This window comes from Orcinus orca, chromosome 9 (genome assembly GCF_937001465.1).
Source record: "Orcinus orca chromosome 9, mOrcOrc1.1, whole genome shotgun sequence".
Taxonomy (NCBI): Eukaryota; Metazoa; Chordata; class Mammalia; order Artiodactyla; family Delphinidae; genus Orcinus; species Orcinus orca.
The window spans coordinates 12,173,976-12,194,805 of NC_064567.1; the positions used below are offsets into that span (position 1 = coordinate 12,173,976).

The following is a 20,830-nucleotide window of genomic DNA, read 5'->3' on the forward strand; positions in this document are numbered from 1 at the left end:
AGCTGATTGATGGATTCAGACTTAAAAATCAGTTAGATAGGGTTTCCCTGGTGGCACAGTCATTAAGAATCTGCCTGCCAATGCAGGGATACAGGTTCGAGCCCTGGTCCGGGAAGATCCCACATGCCGTGGAACAACTAAGCCCATGCACCACAACTATTGAGCCTGTGCTCTAGAGCCCACGAGCCACAACTACTGAGCTCGTGTGCCACAACTACTGAAGCCCGCACACCTAGAGCCCATGCTCCACAACAAGAGAAGCCACCGCAATGAGAAGGCCACGCACCACAACAAAGAGTAGCCCCTGCTTGCCACAACTAGAGAAAGCCCGCACACAGCAACGAAGACCCAACACAGCCAAAAATAATAAATAAATAATTTTTTTTTAAAGTCAGTAAAATAAAGAAGGCACATTTATTGCATTCTAACATAAGGATGTTAGATTTCTTTAGGGCACTCTACAATAAGCTAATAACAATATTAAGACAAAACAATGAGGCTTCTAGTAAGTTTTCTTTTCACTAAGGTTTCCAATTCAAATGTGGTGGAGTAATAGAACTTTATATTTGTGCCAGTTTCCGCATAAGGGTTTTAGTTTCATCTTCAGGATCATAGAATTTTAAGAACTGAACAACCTTTGAGATTATTTAATCTAACTTCCCACAGAAGTAGAAGTGGTGTGACTGAAAATGAGGTAGGGGGAGGGGGCAAAGGTTTTCCTCTGGCAACACACTAGCCCCTCGTCACGTGCCCCACCTAGGAAGCTGCTCCTAGCTGAAGCCCAGATAAGAAATTATGGATAACTCAGCACAATCCAGCCCTTCTTTTAAAATAAAACAGTTCAATAAACTTTTAATAAAAAAAACCTCTGGTAGCTGTTATTTTTTTAAAGAAACAAACCTGGGCTGAAGGTACTTTAATTGATTATATACTTATTTGACTACATTTCATATAAGGGTATTGTTGATTACTATTGTTAACAAAATTACAATTATTCAATGAAATTCAGCAAATATATTTCAAGTGCCAGTTGCGGAATCCTGCGCTGTGCTAAATTGGGAAATGAAAGTGTCAGAGTTAGGCCTACAACGAATACCTATTGTGCTGTCACAGTTTGAGTCAGGTGGTCCCCAACACACACATATAATACACACACACACACACACACACACACACACATGTTCACACCAGTGAATATGAAAGCATCACTTCCCTGCCATTTCTGAGGTGTTTGCTCTGATAAGAGCAATATATGGAGGGGGGAACACCAGAGTTCCTTGTTACCTTCTGATTCCAAAGAATCTCTGGCTGAAAGCACAAAGAGAGGAACAGTGATGATAAACACCACAAGCAGAAGAACACTGAGCATAAGCTCCAAAGTAGTGAACTTTTTCAACTTCTTTCTTGCCATCTACAAAGAAAGAGAAAACAATTTTAGATTTGAGTTTTATTTAACACGTGGTTAGCAAACTTTTTTAACTTGAGAAAAGCTCAAATGTATACATAAGAGGAATGAATGACATAATAAACGCCCAGGTACCCATCAACTAGATTAAAAAATTATCAAGTGGCCAATCTCATTCTTTTTTTTTTTAAAGGTAATATAAAAACTTTTATTTTTCTTATGTCTATTCTTATTCATGTGTCTCCTTAACCTTGGGTTATTTTGAAGCAAATCTCAGATTTCATATCTTTTATTCTGAAAATATTTAAGCATATTTTTTAAAAAATAAGAAATTTCACAAAAGCCAAGCAAAATATTGTTATCACACTTAAAACATTTTTAAAATAATTCTTTAATCATCAAATTAAAGAACTATTTTTAAAAAATTTCCCTCATTGTCTGATAAGCATTTTATAGTTTGTTTGTTCTACTCTCATAAGGATACAAGATCTATATATGACTAATTGATTTGTGTCTGTTAAGTCTTTTTTAACCAGTAAGGTTTGTTCTGTAGATCTGCCCACAATCTGGATTTTGTTGATTGCATCTCCATGCATGCCAACATGTTTCTCTATCCTTGTATTTCCTATAAATTATTAGATCTAGAGTTTTGACAGACACAGGTTGAATGGTGCATAGATGGTACAACATCTTCCAGCAAGAGATACATAAAATCTAGCAGTCTCCTTTTTTTACAAAAATGTTCACAGCCATTGGCGAGCATTTCTTCGATCCATTATTTCATTAGGAGTTGTGATGCAGTGACACTGTAATTTTATCATTCTTTGTTCACTTATTAAATGAAATATTCCTATAGAAAGAAATTTCCCCTCATCTATCATTTGTTTCATAAAGTTACAGTTTGTATAGGATAGGAAAGGCAGGATAAATGTTTGAGTCTTTATTTACTGGTTTTCAAAATAAGGAGTAATAAGGAGTAGTTTCCCTAGCATCCTCCAAAGGGGATCAATGAGATTTTTTGGTCCAATATCTTTATGAACTCATAGATTTAAATACATTTCATCTGTATTAACCCATTGATGTTATTATTGTTAACGCTCATATTGTCCCATCTCTACCCATTGACAGTCTCTTCAAGGTGGTTCTTGGTACACTTTGGTACTTTCCCTGCTTGCTGGTTTAACATGATAACCTAGGCTCCTTTTGTACATTTCCTGCCCCTCGTCTCAAATCAAACATTTCTAAGGAGCCCTGGCTCCTTTCAGTGGCAACAGTATTTAGAAACTATAATCTGGATGGACTCTGTGAAATTTAACCTAGAATTCCAGAACTGAAGGGCCCTTATGGATCATCTTGACCAGTGCTGCCTTTGGAGCCCCAAGGGGTCCTTGAGGATTTTTAATTTCAAAAAAAATACAGAAATTACACATTTATCTATGTTAGACTCATTATGAACCCTAGCTAGGGATTAGAATATTTTGTCAGGAAGTTTAAATCAGACACTCGGCACTTGCCCCTGCCCCACTCCTACTGAATCAGAATCTCTGGGGTTAAGACCTGGATATCCGATTTTTTAAAACCTCCACAGATGATTCTGATATGCAATCATGTTTCAAAAGCAGTGAATCCATCTATTATAGGTTCGCTGTTGGCTCCCTGCCGAACAAACTATAGTATCTCTGCAATGCACTAGGAATCCTGTGTGCTCTTCAAGTATATAGAACACTGAGATCGAACACATGAAGCTCATCTTGTTGGGATACTAAATTTAGAGTACTTTAAGCCAAAATTTGGCTTTGAAGTAAAGATTCATGAAGTTCAAAACCTAAAAACATTATCCTTTATATTCAAAGATCCACCATAAATTGGGCTTTGAAGTATCTTCTTATTCGTGAGGAAGGATTCGGCAAAGTCATCCACATTTACTCTTTCCAGGCTATGGGAGGTTACAGGGAAACCCAGAGAGCCCAGAGACCAACTCAGCTGCTCAGAGGGATGAATATTGATATCATTTGTCCAGATACGGAGCATAGCAACATAGCATGTGTCTGAGCGAAGAAATAAAATACCACGTTCCTAAGGGTGAGTATTGTGATCAACACAGAAACAGGACTTGAGGAGAGAAAAACCGGACAGCTATTAAAGCAGGGACCACTGGGACCATCAGTGTCACCCGGGCCTCTGTGCAGACTCCCTTAGTCTTTGACCAGGAAGGCACAGACCACCATGCACAAACTCAAATGGGGGTTATGCCTCACATGAAGTCCTTTCTAGAAATCTTCCCCAGTGCTTCCATCCTTGGACTTGGTCCTTTGTTTGGATCAATTCTGATTCTGGACTGAGCTGTGGCTCTACCCTCCATGGGCAGCAAGTAAATAAACCCCCATCACTCCCTTCACATCCTTCCCCTGGATGGCCCAGATATGACTTCATGTACCTCCTTCCTCTGACCCCACTACTGTCCTTCTTTAGAAGGACCTCACTGTCTCTTAGGGGAGGGCACACCGTCTTTTACGTTTTGTACAAGAATGTGGACACAGATATAGCACTTCTCCAAAAGCATGAGAAACTATGTAGAGCCGTACTTTAATGCAGAAATGCACTGCTCAATAGGGAGTGAAACCTACAGCTAGTCACAATCAATACACAAACCAGAGGGAGGGAGAAATATCTTGTCAAAAGAAGAAGTAAACAAATCCATTGTCAAGTTGAGTGGTGTGACTGGAATGATTCCTAAAATGAGTTTCCTTGACCTAACTAGCTTCTTGTATTTCCTCAAGTTATGAAAAATTGTACATTAGCCGTATCTAGAATCAGACATACTGAAAAGTGTAAAGAGAAAGAAGAGGAGAGAAGAGAGTGGAAGGAGCAGAATTATCTACACTAATGGGCCACTGGTTTTGCGGCCTCACAAATTTAAAATGGTTTCCATTGCTTATGAGACTAAATGGCGTGTCATCTATTACCATCTGACTCTTAATAATCATTATCACTAAGTTTCTGGTCTTCTATGTGCCAGGTATTTTCCAAGCTTGATTAGATATCTGTATAACCCTGAAAGGCAGATGTTTTATAAACGAGAAAACAGAGGTCAAAACGGTATAAAACTTGTCAGCAACCACAGACAAATGGTGGAGCTGAAATCCACTATCAGTCTGCGCTCCAGGGACCGGCTTCTCGGAACACACACTCCCCGACAACACCTTCTCCACTTATCAGGTCAAACAACATCTCCTCCAGGACTTCAGATTAATAACCCTCCCTCTCTCGCTCCCAAGCACTCTATCTAGATTTATAACCCTGAGGAGAATCTGTCCTCCCTACTAACTTTGAAGCTACGAGAGGAAAGTGAGTACGAGTTTCTTAGCCCTCCCCAAGTCATCTCTCTCGGCTTGAGAGCCTCAGATACCAATCCCCTTGGCTCTGGGGTAGCTGAGTGGAGCCAGGGCAGAGTCCAGGGACATTCTCCTGCTGGCAGTTGCCGCCCCGGGAAATCCAGATCCCTTTCAATTAGCCTAGTGATGCCACCTTCCTTGTTTTTAAATCACTGTATCATTTTTTAAATTTTTATTTTATATTGGAGTATAGCTGATTGACAATGTTGTGTTAGTTTCAGGTATACAGCATAGTGATTCAGTTATACATAGACATATATCTTTTCTTTTTTCAAGTTCTTTTCCCATTTAGGTTATTACAAACCTGTGCTATAGAGTATGTCCTTATGGCTTATCTATTTTAAACAGAGCAGTGTGTTTATGTCCATCCCAATCTCCCAATCTATCCCACCACCACCCCCGCCCCAGTAACCATAAGTTCATTCTCTAAGTCTGTTATCACTGTATCTTTTTCTTAATAATTGTTTTTTTTTTTCCTTTTCCTTGTGCTCTGTGATGTGGACAGGGCTGGCAAGAACTCCACCATGCCTCAGTGCACGCTACCTGGCAGGTGCTCTAAGTGAGTATTTGCTGACTGGGGAGCAAGACTGAGTGGAAACACCACCACAGGATCCTTTGGCCATGCGTGCACTGCAGGGTCCTCGTTCCTGTTTCCCAAGAGGAAAGGCGGGGAAGGAATGGGGAACAGTGTGCCTTCATCCCAGGAACCTCACCGGTAATCATAGGGGCACTAGGGAAAGGGAAAGAAAGAATGAAATTTGGATTTAAAAGATAATATAAGCTAGAGGGCAGTTATTCATTTTACAAAAGGATCCAAGTCAAGCTTTCTTTAAATCAATCTCTGAAGTGTGAAGGAGTGGTACATCAATATCTCCAGGGAGATTTTTTTTAAGAATATACAGCTACTTCCCTCTCCATCTGACCTGTGTAACGATTGCTCATAACCAGTAATAGCCTTCATGTGAGTTGTAACATACAAAGAAATAGCTGAAAACCATCTCTTTATAAATGAATAGTTTATATTCTTCACCAGAATATATCCTAGTAAATGCACTTTCTGGAAAACAACACCCTTCATAGCCCCTTCTTAAGCCCAGCCACAGCTGAACACAGCCCCACATCCCTGTCCTGCTCTCTGTACCCTCCTACTCCCAGCTCAGAACTGCCCCCAACTCCACTGCAGACCCGCTTTCCCAGGCTGATTATGAGCTGAGCTGTTCTCTGCTCTGAATCCCCAGCACAATGGTTCTGTCTGCTTTTCTTCATCCATATTGTTACAGACTCACTTCATTTAGTACATCTTTATTAGAATGTCAAGGGAAGTCTGGAAAGGAAAAAAGGTAAAATCCTGTGATCAGTCTACCATCTGGAACCCTTCTATGTAGGTTTTAAAAGTTCCCTAGATCACTTTGATATTCACTTCCCCTCCACTCCTGTTTGAGAATCACTTGGGAAACCTTGAGTTCGGTGGATTTAATAACAGTGAATGACATTATCCTATGAGGGGGAGGGGGAACAGCAGGTGTAAATTAAGGACAGCGCAATAAGGGACAAAAATGAAGTAGGAGACAGTAATAAAGAAAAATGAAATACATTTGGAGGGAGTAGTGGGGGATGGGTGGCTCCTTGAAAGTTTTCAACCCCATTAAAGCACCCCTCCCAACTCTTCCAGTATCTCCAGTATATCAATGCGCCCTCTCTAACCTCAGCTCATTTGTGACCAAGCATAAGTTTTCCTAAGGCTTTTCCCCCAAAGGTATGTCTACTTTCTTAGGTTTACAACACCTCTTTTCTTTTTCAAATTGTAAGCTCTTAGGGTGTGAGAATTATGCCTGCTTCTTCCTCTTTATTTCCTTCCTAAATACCTACAAGCAGAATCTACATAATCAATACTTACTGACCAGTAACATTTTATCCCTTGACTGAATATTTACAAAATAACCTGAATACTTCCTAATTATAGTACACCATGAAGGCACTTTAGAGGATATAATAATGGCACCTGCCTTAAGTGAACTTAAATTCCAATACCACTATTTCCTTCTACCCAGTAAAGGCAATGTACGGTAGAAAGGAGAAGAGAAGGGATGTGCTCTTTCTTGAAAATCAGAAGACCTTAATTTTATTCCTCATTCTGAAAATAACTAGCCAGGTGACCTTAAGAAATTTACTTAAGCTTTCTGGTTCTCTGTTTTCTCACTTACAAATTAAAGAGGTTGAACGAGAAGATCTACAAAATTCACACCAGCTTTGATATGTCATGTTTGAGTGAGTCACCCAAATTGCTTGTTACTTCACTCTTCTCTTCCACAGAAGGTCCCTGTGCTAAACACATCACTGGCATTTTCCTTCTTCATTATATGCCCAAGTTCTCTTTCTCAGTGTGAGAGCATGCTAAGCACAGCTTGAGAAGACCTGAGCTTGCCTTTTAGCCCTACTATTTCTTGCTGTGGTCGCCAAGGAATTTATTTAACACTCTTGAATCTCAGTTTTCTGATGTGTAAAAATGGAACTAAGAATATCTATTACTATCTATCATCATCTTCTTATTGTGAGAATCAAATAAAAACATTTTAAATCATAAAGCATTACATATCCTTATTTATTACTTACCATAGAGAAAATACTCTTGGGTACGAAACAGCATGTTCCTAAGAACCGTGTCAATCCCTCTCTCCGTGAGGGTGGCACTCCACCTTACTCAGTGCTTTGTAAAGTGGAAGATGCACGTTCCTGGCAGCTGTCCTTATGAACTTGTTCTGATATGAACTCCTATCTGCTAAGTGCTTTACGGCCCCATGTGTCAGCTGACTCACGTGGTACCTGAGACACAGGTGCAGAAACCTAGGAAGCAGCAGCAGGAGCTATGAGCAGCAATCTTGCCCATTCAAAGTCCGATTCTCCACCAGCCCACTCACGGCTCCTCTCCCAGGCTGCCTTGTAAATCACACTATTTTTACTCTAAAAGCACATCCCTTCTCTTCTTCCCTGAAGTCTTCATTCAAAACTCCCCAGCTTGCGAATCTTAAATCCTCAGCTCAATTTAGTTGTTTGATATTTTCTTGCAGCCTCACTGTCCCCCCAATCAATGTGTCCTCACACAACCTCCAGATGGTCCTCAGGCAGAAGAAACCTTTTTCATACACTGATGAGAAATCTCTATTTGTCACCGTAATACCCTCTCAACATGCAAAAGGAAATCGGGCTGTACCCTTCTCTACAACAAGGATTGCCTTGGTTTTTCTAAAGTAAATGACCCAGCTCTAATCTTTCATACCTGTCCTGTCCCCAGTACATCACATTCCCAAAGGCTTTATAAGAGATTCCATAATACTAATCTTGCATGTAAAACTCCATAAATATTAATAGCCTTCCATGCCTGATTTAATTAAATTAACTAGTGAGATCAAGAGCGATCTCATGTTCACTGGCAAGGAGCAGAGTTATCAGAATGCCTATGGAAGTGACCATGTCTCCTTCTCTTTGGTGGTTGCTGACAGCTGTGAAATAGGAGACTGTTCTTCATACTTATATTTAAATTTTTCCCCAATGGTTATTAACATACTGTGTTACACGCTATAAAGAGAAAGTCACCCACCATTTACCAGTCAAACTGTAAACGCTATATGCTCAATAAAGATTTGGCAAAAGCTACTCAAGTTATTTACATCCATAATCTGGATGTCCATTTATAGAAATTTAGCCCATAAATACACTTGCAGCTTCGGAGGTCAGATCCCAGGGAGAGGACTGGGGTTGGCTGCATGAACACAGCCTGAAGGGGGCTAGTGCACCACAGCTAGCCGGGAGGGAGTCCAGGAAAAAGCCTGGACCTGCCGAAGAGGCAAGAGACCATTGTTTCAGGGTGCGCGAGGAGAGGGGATTCAGAGCACCGCCTAAACGAGCTCCAGAGACGGGCACGAGCCATGGCTATCAGCGTGGACACCAGAGATGGGCATGAAAGGCTAAGGCTACTGCTGCAGCCACCAAGAAGCCTGTGTGCAAGCACAGGTCACTATCCACACCTCCCCTCCCAAGAGCCTGTGCAGCCCACCACTGCCAGAGTCCCGTGATCCAGGGACAACTTCCCCGGGAGAACACATGGTGCGCCTCAGGCTGGTGCAACATCACACCGTCTCCGCCGCCGCAAGCTCGTTTGGCATTCCGTATCCCTCCCTACCCCCGGCCTGAGTGAGCCAGAGCCCCCTAATCAGCTGTTCCTTTAACCCCCTCCTGTCTGGGCGAAGAACTGTTGCCCTCAGGTGACCTACACGCAGAGGCGGGTCCAAATCCAAAGCTGAACCCCAGGAGCTGTGCGAACAAAGAAGAGAAAGGGAAATCTCTCCCAGCAGCCTCAGCAGCAGCGGATTAAATCTCCACAATCAACTTGATGTATCCTGCATCTGTGGAATACCTGAATAGACAATGAAACATCCCAAAATCGAGGTGATGGACTTTGAGAGCAACTGTAGACTTGGGGTTTGCTTTCTGCATGCAATTTGTTTCTGGTTTTATGTCTATCTTAGTTTAGCATTTAGAGCTTATTATCATTGGTAGATTTGTCTATTAATTTGGTTGCTCTCTTCCTTTTTTCTTTTAATATATATATATTTTTTTCCTTTTTCTCTTTCTGTGAGTGTGTATGTGTATGCTTCTTTGTGTGATTTTGTCTGAATAGCTTTGCTTTTATCGCTTGTCCTAGGGTTCTGTCTGTCCATTTTTGCTTTTTTTTAATAGGATTTAGCACTTGTTATCATCGGTGGATTTGTTTATTGGTTTGGTTGCTCTCTTCTTTCTTTTTTTTTTAATTACTTTTTTATTTTAATAATATATTTTTTTATTTTAATAACTTTATTTTATTTATTTAATTTTTCTTTCTTTCTGTTTTTTTTTCTCCCTTTTCTTCTGAGCCATGTGGCTGACAAGGTCTTGGTGCTCCGGCCGGGTGTCAGGCCTGAGCCTCTTAGGTGAGAGAACCAAGTTCAAGACATTGTTCCACCACAGACCTCCTGGACCCATGTAATATCAATCAGCGAGAGCTCTCCCAGAGATCTCCGTCTCAACACTAAGACCCAGATCCACTCAACAACTAGTAAGCTCCAGTGCTGGATACCCCATGCCAAAAACCTAGCAACAGAGGAACAAAACACCACCCATTAGCAGAGAGGCTGACTAAATCATAATAAGTTCACAAACACCCCAAAACACACCACTGGACATGGTTCTGCCCACCAGAAAGACAAGATCCAGCCTCATCCACCAGAACACAGGGACCAGTCCCCTCCACCAGGAAGCCTACACAACTCACAGAACCAACCTTACCCACTGGAGGCAGACACCAAAAACAACGGGAACTACAAACCTGCAGCCTGCGAAAAGGAGACCCCAAACACAGTATGTTAAGCAAAATGAGAAGACAGAGAAATACAAAGCAGATGAAGGAGCAAGGTAAAAACCCATCAGAACAAACAAATGAAGAGGAAATAGGCAGTCTACCTGAAAAAGAATTCAGAGTAATGAGGGTAAAGATGATCCAAAATCTTGAGAACAGAATGGAGAAAATAAAAGAAACGTTTAACAAGGACCTAGAAGAACTAAAGAGCAAGCAAACAATGACGAACAACACAATAAATGAAATGAAAAATACTCTGGAAGGAATCAATAGCAGAATAACTGAGGCAGAAGAACGGATAAATGACCTGGAAGATAAAATAGTGGAAATAACTACCACAGAGCAGAACAAAGAAAACAGAATGAAAAGAATTGAGAACAGTCTCAGAGACCTCTGGGACAACATTAAACGCACTAACATTCGAATTATAGGGGTCCCAGAAGAAGAAGAGAAGAAGAAAGGGACTGAGAAAATACTTGAAGAGATTATACTTGAAAACTTCCCTAATATGGGAAAGAAAATAGTCACCCAAGTCCAGGAAGCGCAAAAAGTCCCATACAGGATAAATCCAAGAAGAAACACGTGAAGACACATATTAATCAAACTACCAAAAATTAAATACAAAGAAAAAATATTAAAAGCAGCAAGGAAAAAGCAACAAATAACATATAAGGGAATTCCCATAAGGTTAACAGCTGATCTTTCAGCAGAAACTCAGCAAGCCAGAAGGGTGGGGCAGGACATAGTTAAAGCGATGAAAGGGAAAAAACTGCAACCAAGATTATTCTATCCAGCAAGGATCTCATTCAGATTTGATGCACAAATTAAAAACTTTACAGACAAGCAAAAGCTAAGAGAATTCAGCACCACCAAACCAGCTTTACAACAAACGCTAAACGAACTTCTCTAGGCAGGAAACACAAGAGAAGGAAAAGACCTACAATAACAAACCCAAAGCAATTAAGAAAATGGTAATAGGAACATACATATCAATAACTACCTTAAATGTAAATGGATTAAATGCTCCAACCAAAAGACATACTGGCTGAAAGATACAAAACCAAGACCCTATATATACTGTCTACAAGACACCCACTTCAGACCAAGGGACACATACAGACTGAAAGTGAGGGGATGGAAAAAAATATTCCATGCAAATGGAAATCAAAAGAAAGCTGGAGTAGCAATTCGCGTATCAGACAAAATAGACTTTAAAATAAAGACTATTACAAGAGACAAAGGAGGACACTAAATAATGATCAAGAGATCAATCCAAGAAGAAGATATAACAATTGTAAATATTTATGCACCCAACATAGGAGCACCTCAATATATAAGGTAAATGCTAACAGCCCTAAGAGGGAAAATCAACAGTAACACAATAATAGTAGGGGACTTAAACACCCCACTTTCACCAATGCACAGATCATCCAAAATGAGAATAAATAAGGAAACACAAGCTTTAAATGATAACATTAAACAAGAGGAACTTAATTGATATTTATAGGACATTCCATCCAAAAACAACAGAATACACTTTCTTCTCAAGTGCTCATGGAACATTCTCTAGGATAGATCATATCTTGGGTCACAAATCAAGCCTTAGAAAATTTAGGAAAATTGAAATCGTGTCAAGTATCTTCTCTGACCACATCACTATAAGACTAGATACCAATTACAGGAAAAAATCCGTAAAAAATACAAACACATGGAGGCTAAACAATACAGTACTAAATAACCAAGAGATCATTGAAGAAATCAAAAAATACCTAGAAACAAAGGACAATGAAAACACGACACCCAAAACCTATGGGCAGCAAAAGTAGTTCTAAGAGGGAAGTTTATAGCCATACAATCCTACCTCAAGAAACAAGAAACATCTCAAATAAACAAACAAATCTTACACCTAAAGCAATTAGAGAAAGAAGAACAAAAAAACCCCCGAAGTTAGCAGAAGGAAAGAAATCATAAAGATCAGATCAGAAGTAAATGAAAAAGAAATGAAGGAAACAATAGCAAAGATCAATAAAACTAAAAGCTGGTTCTTTGAGAAGATAAACAAAATGAATAAACCATTAGCCAGACTCATCAAGAAAAAAAGGGAGAAGACTCAAATAAATAGAATTAGAAATGAAAAAGGAGAAGTAACAACTGACAGTACAGAAATACAAAGGATCATGAGAGATTAGTACAAGCAACTATATGCCAATAAAATGACAACCTGGAAGAAATGGACAAATTCTTAAAAAAGCACAACCTTCTGAGACTGAACCAGGAAGAAATAGAAAATATAAACAGACCGATCACAAGTAATGAAATTGAAACTGTGATTAAAAATCTTCCAACATACAAAAGCTCAGGACCAAATGGCTTCACAGGTAAATTCTATCAAACATTTAGAAAAGAGCTAATGCTTACTCTTCTCCTATAGAGAACAGTATGGAGGTTCTTTAAAAAACTAAAACTAGAACTACCATACGACCCAGCAATCCCACTACTGGGCATATACCCTGAGAAAACCATAATTCAAAAAGAGTCATGTACCACAATGTTCATTGCAGTTCTATTTACAATAGCCAGGACATGGAAGCCACCTAAGTGTCCATCGACAGATGAATGGATAAAGAAGATGTGGCACATATAAACAATGGAATATTACTCAGCCATAAAAAGAAACGAAATTGAGTTATTGTAGTGAGGTGGATGGACCTAGAGTCTGCCATACAGAGTGAAGTAAGTCAGAAAGAGAAAAACAAATACCATATGCTAACACATATATATGGAATCTAAAAAAAGAAAAAAAAAGCTTCTGAAGAACCTGGGGGCAGGACAGGAATAAAGACGCAGATGTAGAGAATGGACTTGAGGACATGGGGAGGGTGAAGGGTAAGCTGTGATGAAGTGAGAGAGTGGCATGGATATATATACACTACAAGATGTAAAATAGATAGCTAGTGAGAAGCAGCTGCATAGCACAGGGAGATCAGCTCGGTGCTTTGTGTCCACCTAGAGGGGTGGGAGGGAGACGCAAGAGGGATATATGTATGGGGATACATATATCTCTATACATATATGGGGATATATATATACTGATTCACTTTGTTATACAGCAGAAACTAACGCACCACTGTAAAGCAACTACACTCCAATAAAAATGTTAAAAAAAATACACTTGCATGTGTGGAAAGCAATGTATGTACAGATACAGGTTCTTCACTGTAACATGATATATAACAGCAAAAGATTGCGAATAGTGTAGATATCTATAGAGAGAGGATGGAGTAAATTATGAAATAAAATAAAACTTAATATTATTCAAAATCATGATATGGTGGTTTTTTAAAATAAAGATACACAAATTCTTCTATACTCTTCCCTTCAAGAGGTGGAGCCAAGCCCCCCATCCCTCACCCCATGAGAGTGGGCTGGACTTAGTGACTCACTTCTAACAAATAGAATACAGCAGAGCGGATGGTGTGTGATTCCCAAGCCTGGGATACAAAAGGCATTACATCTTCCTCCTTCCTCCTTCATCTTGGATCACTTCTTGGAGAAGCCAGCTGCCATGCCATAATGACGCTCAAGCAGGCCTACAGAAAGGGCCAACAGCCAGCAAGGAACTGAGACCTCCTGCCAACAGCCATGTGAGTGAGGCATCTCAGAAGCAGATTCTCCAGCCCCGGTGAAGCCTTCACATGACAGCAGCCCTGGGCAGCATCCTGGCTGCAACCTCATGAGAGACCTTGAACCAGAAATACAAAGTATTCCTAACCCACAGGAACTGTGAGATAATAAATGTTCATTGCTTCAAGCTGTGAAATTTGGGGGTAATTTGTTATGCAGCAATAAATGATTAATATACATGGGTAAATATAACTTTTGGAAAAATATCACTTGCATTTTTAAAAATCTGTTTGCCTCCTATCAAAAGTCCTTTTGCATCATATTCAAATATGGCTACTGGCTCTATGGAACAACGATAATTACTTTCTAGCTATAGAAGAGAAACATTTCGTTAAACCTTAAGGAAAAAAAAAAACCCTCATCAGCATCATCTGATTCACCTTACTTCCCAAATTATATGGATCTCAGTGATGAAACCTATAATCTCAATTTGAAATGCAATTTAGAAAAAAATGAAGATCAAAGAAAAAATATTTAAAAAAACTGTTACTTGGCAGTCTGTCATCAATCTTTGGATATTCTATTTCATATGACAAACATAAACTGTGCAATTTTAATAATAATCGCTACCAGTAATTGAGTAACGTTCTAAGAGGTTTACATAATCCATTGCATGTAATCTTTGTTATAACCCCCAGTGAGTTATTGCTACCATCTTCGCTTTCAGATGAGGAAGTTAAGCTTTAGCAAGGCCAAATGTCACACAGCTGATAATGAGTAAAGCCACAATTTGAATACCCGCCCTTTGGACCTCACAGCCAGAACTTGTAAGCACTACTCTGTATTCCATGTAATAATGCCCGCAGTGTACTCCAGCTTAGGCTTTTGGTGAGATTGTGCTTTCGTCAAATAGTACCTGGGTCATTAACCAAGTACTTAGAACGTGTGTGGCACTGGGCGAAGCACTTAGGTGCATTATTTCATTTCGTCCCCACGACCACCCTCTAAGCTAAGACTGTATTATCCCCATTTGACAAATGAGCTAACTGAGCCTCAGAGACTCCAGATTGCCTGAGGTCCAGGCAGTCTGAATCCAAAGCCCACTTCCACATATGATGCAAGTACAGAAAACCTACACATTCGTGATGATAAAAGTTTTTAATTTAAGAGGATGGAGGATGCATGGGAGACGCCTGTGTCCTTCCGAAGACAACCTCCTGTTAGGAAGCTTACAGAAAGAAAAGGAAAGAATTCTGCAACATTTCAGTCTCCACAGCCCCTGGGGGGTTTCAAAGCGGTTTTTCTAAGCATCTGTTGTAGTAGTCAATTCACTTGAAGTTTACAACCCACAGGACTGTTTTAAATTCTCTGAGAGCCAGGAGAATGAGTTCCCCATGTTTATCAATCCTTTGTCTTTTTGCAGTTTATTTATTCACTCATCAATTATTTATTAAGCTCCTACAATGTGCCAAAGCACTCTTCCGGGAGCTGGTTATGCAACAACAAACAAAAACGTAGAAATTCTTGCCCTCATGGGACTTATATTCCTATGGGTAGAAAAAAAGCGACAAAAAAATAAATGAATATGCTGTGGAGAAAAATAAAGCTTGGGTGGGGGGAGGACGAGGAACGTGAACGAGGGTTGCAATTTTAATTAGGCTGCTTAGAGAAAAATCTCACGGAAAAGCTGCAAATTATTACTGTACATAAGTCGTGCAGACTCCAACGGTAATTTTTTCCTTGAATTAAAATGGTTATACGAATAATTGCCAAAGTTCATTTTCCTCGTACTGTTATAATCATTTAGGCAAAGTAGATGGGTAAAGCAGGTGGGGCCCAAACTACTGAGATGGCTATCTGAATTCATTAGGAAAAACTGGATAATCAATTTTCTTTTTTTTCTGAATTATAGCCATTAGCTGATTTCCATATGGCATTCTAAGCCTTTCTTTCAAAAATCCTTTGATAACACAAGGCAAGAGCTCTCGTGGAAAAGAGAGGGTTAGTTTTACAGAGGCTGAGAATAACTTGCAAAGAGGACCCCAGCAAGTCATGGCTATTCCTCAAAACTCCTGGGCAAAATTTACTGACTTCGTACATTGTCATCCGGATATTTAGAGAATGGGAAGGAAAACAGGAGCTAACGATCTTTTTCTCCCTAGTCTGGTCACATCCAAAGTGCAAAGATCTAAAAGCCAGCTTGACCCGACTTAGCTGCGTGGCCTTGGAAAAACTTGGGCCTCATTTTCCCCATCTGAGCCCAAAGGGATTGTGTCTAGAAGACAGCTATGACCTACGGTGACCCCGGCAGCAGGGTGTGCAAAGGCTTATCTGCTCCATCACGTTCTGCAGTTTTGGAAATTTTTAGATGGAAAATTTCTTCTTCTAGGGCCATCTAGTCCTTAGTATTCCATGCTCAGGGAGCAGTTCATAGAGTAACGTTATTAGCCCATCAAAACTCTCATTTGTGAGGGATGCCGGATAATAAAAATCATTGGCATCTGCGGAAGCGTGAGTGAAACAGCGATGAGCTATCTTCAGTTGGGGGTACAGGACAGAAGGTCCTCCATATCATTTGGTCCTTCTCAGCACAGCAAACCAAAGACCCCTCCCTCTTCCTCCTACCTGCCCACCACACATACACACTGCTCCACACCGTGACAAAGAGCAATAGACAGTTTGGAGATCTGGAGGTCTCTCTAGCACCTGAAAGCTGCCATTCAGACCCTCTATCAGGAACCCATGGAAGCTTTTTGTAGTGAGACCTGTGGGACTGATCATGGTCTCCTGTTTCTCCAATTGTAACTCTCCCTTCTCACCTCCACGGCCCATCAGAAAAGGAATGCCCACGTGTGTTTAGCTAGACTCTCAACAACTAGTGAGGATACCACCCTTTCTTACTTTGTTTTACCAGAGAGGAGCCTGCAACAATCCATCACCTTCCCCCTTCCCCTAGGCACTTTCATTCCATTTTGACAGGAGCCAATTCAGAGCCGAGTCTTTCCCTTCAGAACCTCCTTCCAGACCCCACAGGAAATCACTACACACCAAAGCGTGCACACACCCCAATGCTACACACACACACACACACACACACACACACACACACTTTTAGACTCTTCCCCATAATAATTCTTTACTTGATCAATAAAGGCACCAAGGGCTTCCCTGATGGCGCAGTGGTTGAGAGTCCGCCTGCCGATATACGGGACACAGGTTCGTGCCCCGGTGCGGGAAGATCCCACGGGCCACAGAGCGGCTGGGCCCGTGAGCCATGGCCGCTGAGCCTGCACGTCTGGAGCCTCTGCTCCGCAATGGGAGAGGTCACAAGAGTGAGAGGCCCGCGTACCGCAAAAATAAATAAATAAATAATAAATAAAGGCACCAAACTCACAGGGATAGAAATATATAGATTTCTCAATTTCCTGACCGTGATGGGTTCTCTAAATACCACTTCTCAGTCACAGCTCCACATCCTTTTAGAGGAACATCCCCAAATGCCCTACTCTAACTTCCCAATTCGTTCCCCTCGCTTCCCCCACCTCATCTCAAGAATCAGAAAGAATTTCTACCAGTTACCTCACCCTGAATATTAAATCATTCATCACCACACAGACATGCACACACACATACATCCCAAGAAAAAAAGAGCTGAATTTTATTTACCATGTGTTTGTGTAATTTTGTGGTTTGTTGTTGATGGGTTTTTTTGTCTGTGTTTAACCAATTCACAAGGGCATCTGACTGAAAGAGATGAGCACCAGTCCAGGCACACTTGCACACATACATCTGTAGCCGTAAGAGAACACACAGTTTAGGTACATACCTCATCACCCCCGCTGCTGCTCCCTTTCTCTGAAGGATGGGCTAATCAAGGCAGAGCACAGTCCACAGAAAGCAGCCACAGCCCTGGTAACTGGTTACTGTACTGATGCTAATGGAGTTCAAAAGCAAATGACGGCGCAGCTCTTTTGCAGGATCAGATTTGCTAGTTAATTAGTAATCAAGGTCTCCCTGAGGCAGTCATCCCTAAGACCTTGGGGCAAGAAGTAACCACCCTGACCCCTGGGGCACTGAATGTCTCTGCTGCAGTGAGGACGCTCCCTGTGCCCGGTAGCAGAACAAGACTGATACAAAGTGTAGATGATAAAGAGCAAAAAAAAATGATCCTGGTACCCCAGAAGAGCCCCATCTCTCCCAATGACCCCTAATCTCATCCACTGATCTGTGTTTGAAGGAAATAATTCTGAAAATGTTTGCAAAATAGTTTCTTCTTTTCCTGCCTCTAGGAGGGGTACCCTTAAGCTTTTTTGTGTTAAAGAGACCCTTTGGCCATCTGGTACCTCCTAGGGTACCTCTCTTGGAATTACATTTTTTTTTTTTTTTTTTTTTTTGCGGTACGCGGGCCTCTCACTGTTGTGGCCTCTCCCGTTGCGGAGCACAGGCTCCGGACACGCAGGCTCAGCGGCCATGGCTCACGGGCGCAGCCGCTCCACGGAATGTGGGATCTTCCCGGACTGGTGCACGAACCCGTGTCCCCTGCATTGGCAGGCGGACTCTCAACCACTGCGCCACCAGGGAAGCCCTTAGAATTACATTTTTAAATGCATGAGACAAAATACAAAATAAGCATACAAAAGAAACCAATTTCGTTGAATTACAGTTACTACAATACTTTTAAAATTGTAGTAATGTATGTTGTATTAACTAACAAATCTAGCAGCTGGTCTAATAGCTACTGCAGTTTCAAAATAGTGTAAACAGTATTTAGAGATTATCTTCAACATATAAAAGTATCCGTGACCTCTCTTGGAATCAAAGTCTTAAGTACTGCTCACACTACTGTGATTTGTGGCCTAACTTTATATTTTGAAAGACATATTAAATGTCAGTATTTCAGCAAAGAAAAAAACATAAACACTTTCCCCTTCCAAGTCACCTGCTCTCTGAATTAAATGCACAAACCCCAGGTTAAGAACTCCAGTCTATTGCTAGGCAGACCCTCCCTCAAAGTAGGGCAGTGTCCTTGCCTGGGTGCCACTCCAAGTGATGCCAGTAACCCATGAACCCCTTATTGCCAGTCCCAAGGAAATAAGTACCAAAACTGAGGATAAATATTTAGAAGCTTCTATTGCCACTTGTCATGGTAACTTATGTCCATTGACCCTAATAATTAAAAACTGGAGTTTGTGTTTGTGTATATATATGTTTTTTAATTTTCTTTTTCTAGTAATTTATTTTTATTTTAAATTTACAAAAGTCTCAGTCTGTGACATAATGGAAATTTTTGTTTTTACAAAAACCTGATTTTTTACCACGGATCATTTTAAAAGCTCTGCTCAACTACTGTTATTCCTGGTCATTTGCTTTTATGGATCAGTGACAATTCAAGAAAAACTTAGGCCAAGGGACCTAAATTTATAACCTGTGTATCACTGAGAAAAACTAAACAAATAACTAAATAAATAATGATCTATTATCATTATTTCATTGTGGACACAGACTATTAAAATGGAATGAATTTATCTTTTTGAAAAGTTCACTTTCTTGTCCTTATTTTTCTCATTTCATCGACCAACAGAGAAGGAAGCTCATCTCAGTGCTCTGTGATGACCTAGATGGGTGGGACTGGGGGGGGGCAGTGGGAGGGAGGTCCAAGAGGGAGGAGACATAGGTATACATAGAGCTGATTCACTTCATTGTACAGCAGAAACTAACACAACATTGTAAAGCAATTATACTCCAATAAAAAAATTAAATAAATAAATAAAAAGGGAGTTTGCGATTGACATGTACACACTGCTATATTTAAAATGGATAACCAACAAGGACCTACTGTATAGCACAGGGAACCCTGCTCAATATTCTGTAACAACCTAATTGGGGAAAGAATTTGAAAAAGAATAGGTACATGTATATACATAATTGAATCACTTTGTTGTACACCTGAAACTAACACAACATTGTTAACCAACTGTACTCCAATATAAAACAAAACATTAAAAGAAAAAAAAGAAATGTTGGGAACCAGTAAGACCTGCAGACCAGGTCTGATCTACTGCGTTTGTTTGGCATCACAATGACAAAGAATTTTGAACTAAAAGACGAAGCAAAGGAAAACTAAGGTGTACAGAGGCCTGTTGGGTACTGACGCCTTTTGCCCACATTATCTCATCAGTATTCACAACGGCCTGACAGCTGCAAGGGTCTGAACTGCCATGCAGATACTTGTCCACTCTGCATCAGAGCCCACGCAGACCGTTTAGTATTAGCCCGAACGAATTTCAAAGATCACCACGTACAGCCCCCTCCTTTTACAGACGGGGAGCCTCGGACCTAGCAATTTTGTGAGGTTTGCATTAGTCTAATAACGGAATGTAGTACGTGAGTGTTAACATTTAAAAAAGAAAAATTTTTGGCAGCTATATACTTTGCTCAAGGCCCTGTACTACTCACTGACTCTATGATGTTGCCTGACTAGAGCTTTTGAAAAGTGTAGCCACTGGATTTAAAAAAGAGATGATTCAGGACAGACCAATGTACAGAACTGTGATGCTGAGAGTGGTTTGTGACCCTGGTGACACAGCCTTACTTGAGCCTGAGGAGGTCAGGAAAACATGTCTGTCTGGGAGCCATGGGGGCCATGCAACTATGAGAACCAGTAATGTGAGGACAAAGCCTCCTCCTCAGAACTCTCCAGCCAAGCCCCTTCCCCAGACCCCGTGGCCCCATGTCTGGATCATGCAGGAGCTCGGGGGCCTCCTCCCTCCTTCCAACCCCTAAAAATACGATAACCACTTCCTAAACACAAGTCAATTCAATGTTTAGTTATTATACGTGTGCTATAAACAAGCATCTATCAGAATAGCAATGACAGCAATATTTATGGAACACTGATATGGCCCATGCATTATGTTAAATGAGTCACAGGCATGATTTCAATTTCTCCTCATAATTACACTATGAGGCAGTGACTGTTATCACCCCAGTTTTACAGCTGAGAACCCTGAGGCA

At 40.7% G+C, this 20,830-nt stretch overlaps 1 protein-coding gene across 4 annotated transcripts in view; it reads right to left on the reverse strand.

Annotated features, from left to right (window-relative positions):
- Positions 1-20,830, reverse strand: part of MGAM (maltase-glucoamylase) — a 123,953-nt gene that overhangs the window by 77,019 nt on the left and 26,104 nt on the right. For all 4 annotated transcript variants that reach the window (XR_007479354.1, XM_012533911.3, XM_049715062.1 and 1 more), the window contains one exon: positions 1,285-1,411. Coding sequence is in view for 3 of the 4 variants with exons in the window: in XM_012533911.3 (XP_012389365.1) it covers positions 1,285-1,411 (127 nt within the window). In the remaining variant the exon portion in view is untranslated. The remainder of the gene's footprint in view (positions 1-1,284; positions 1,412-20,830) is intronic.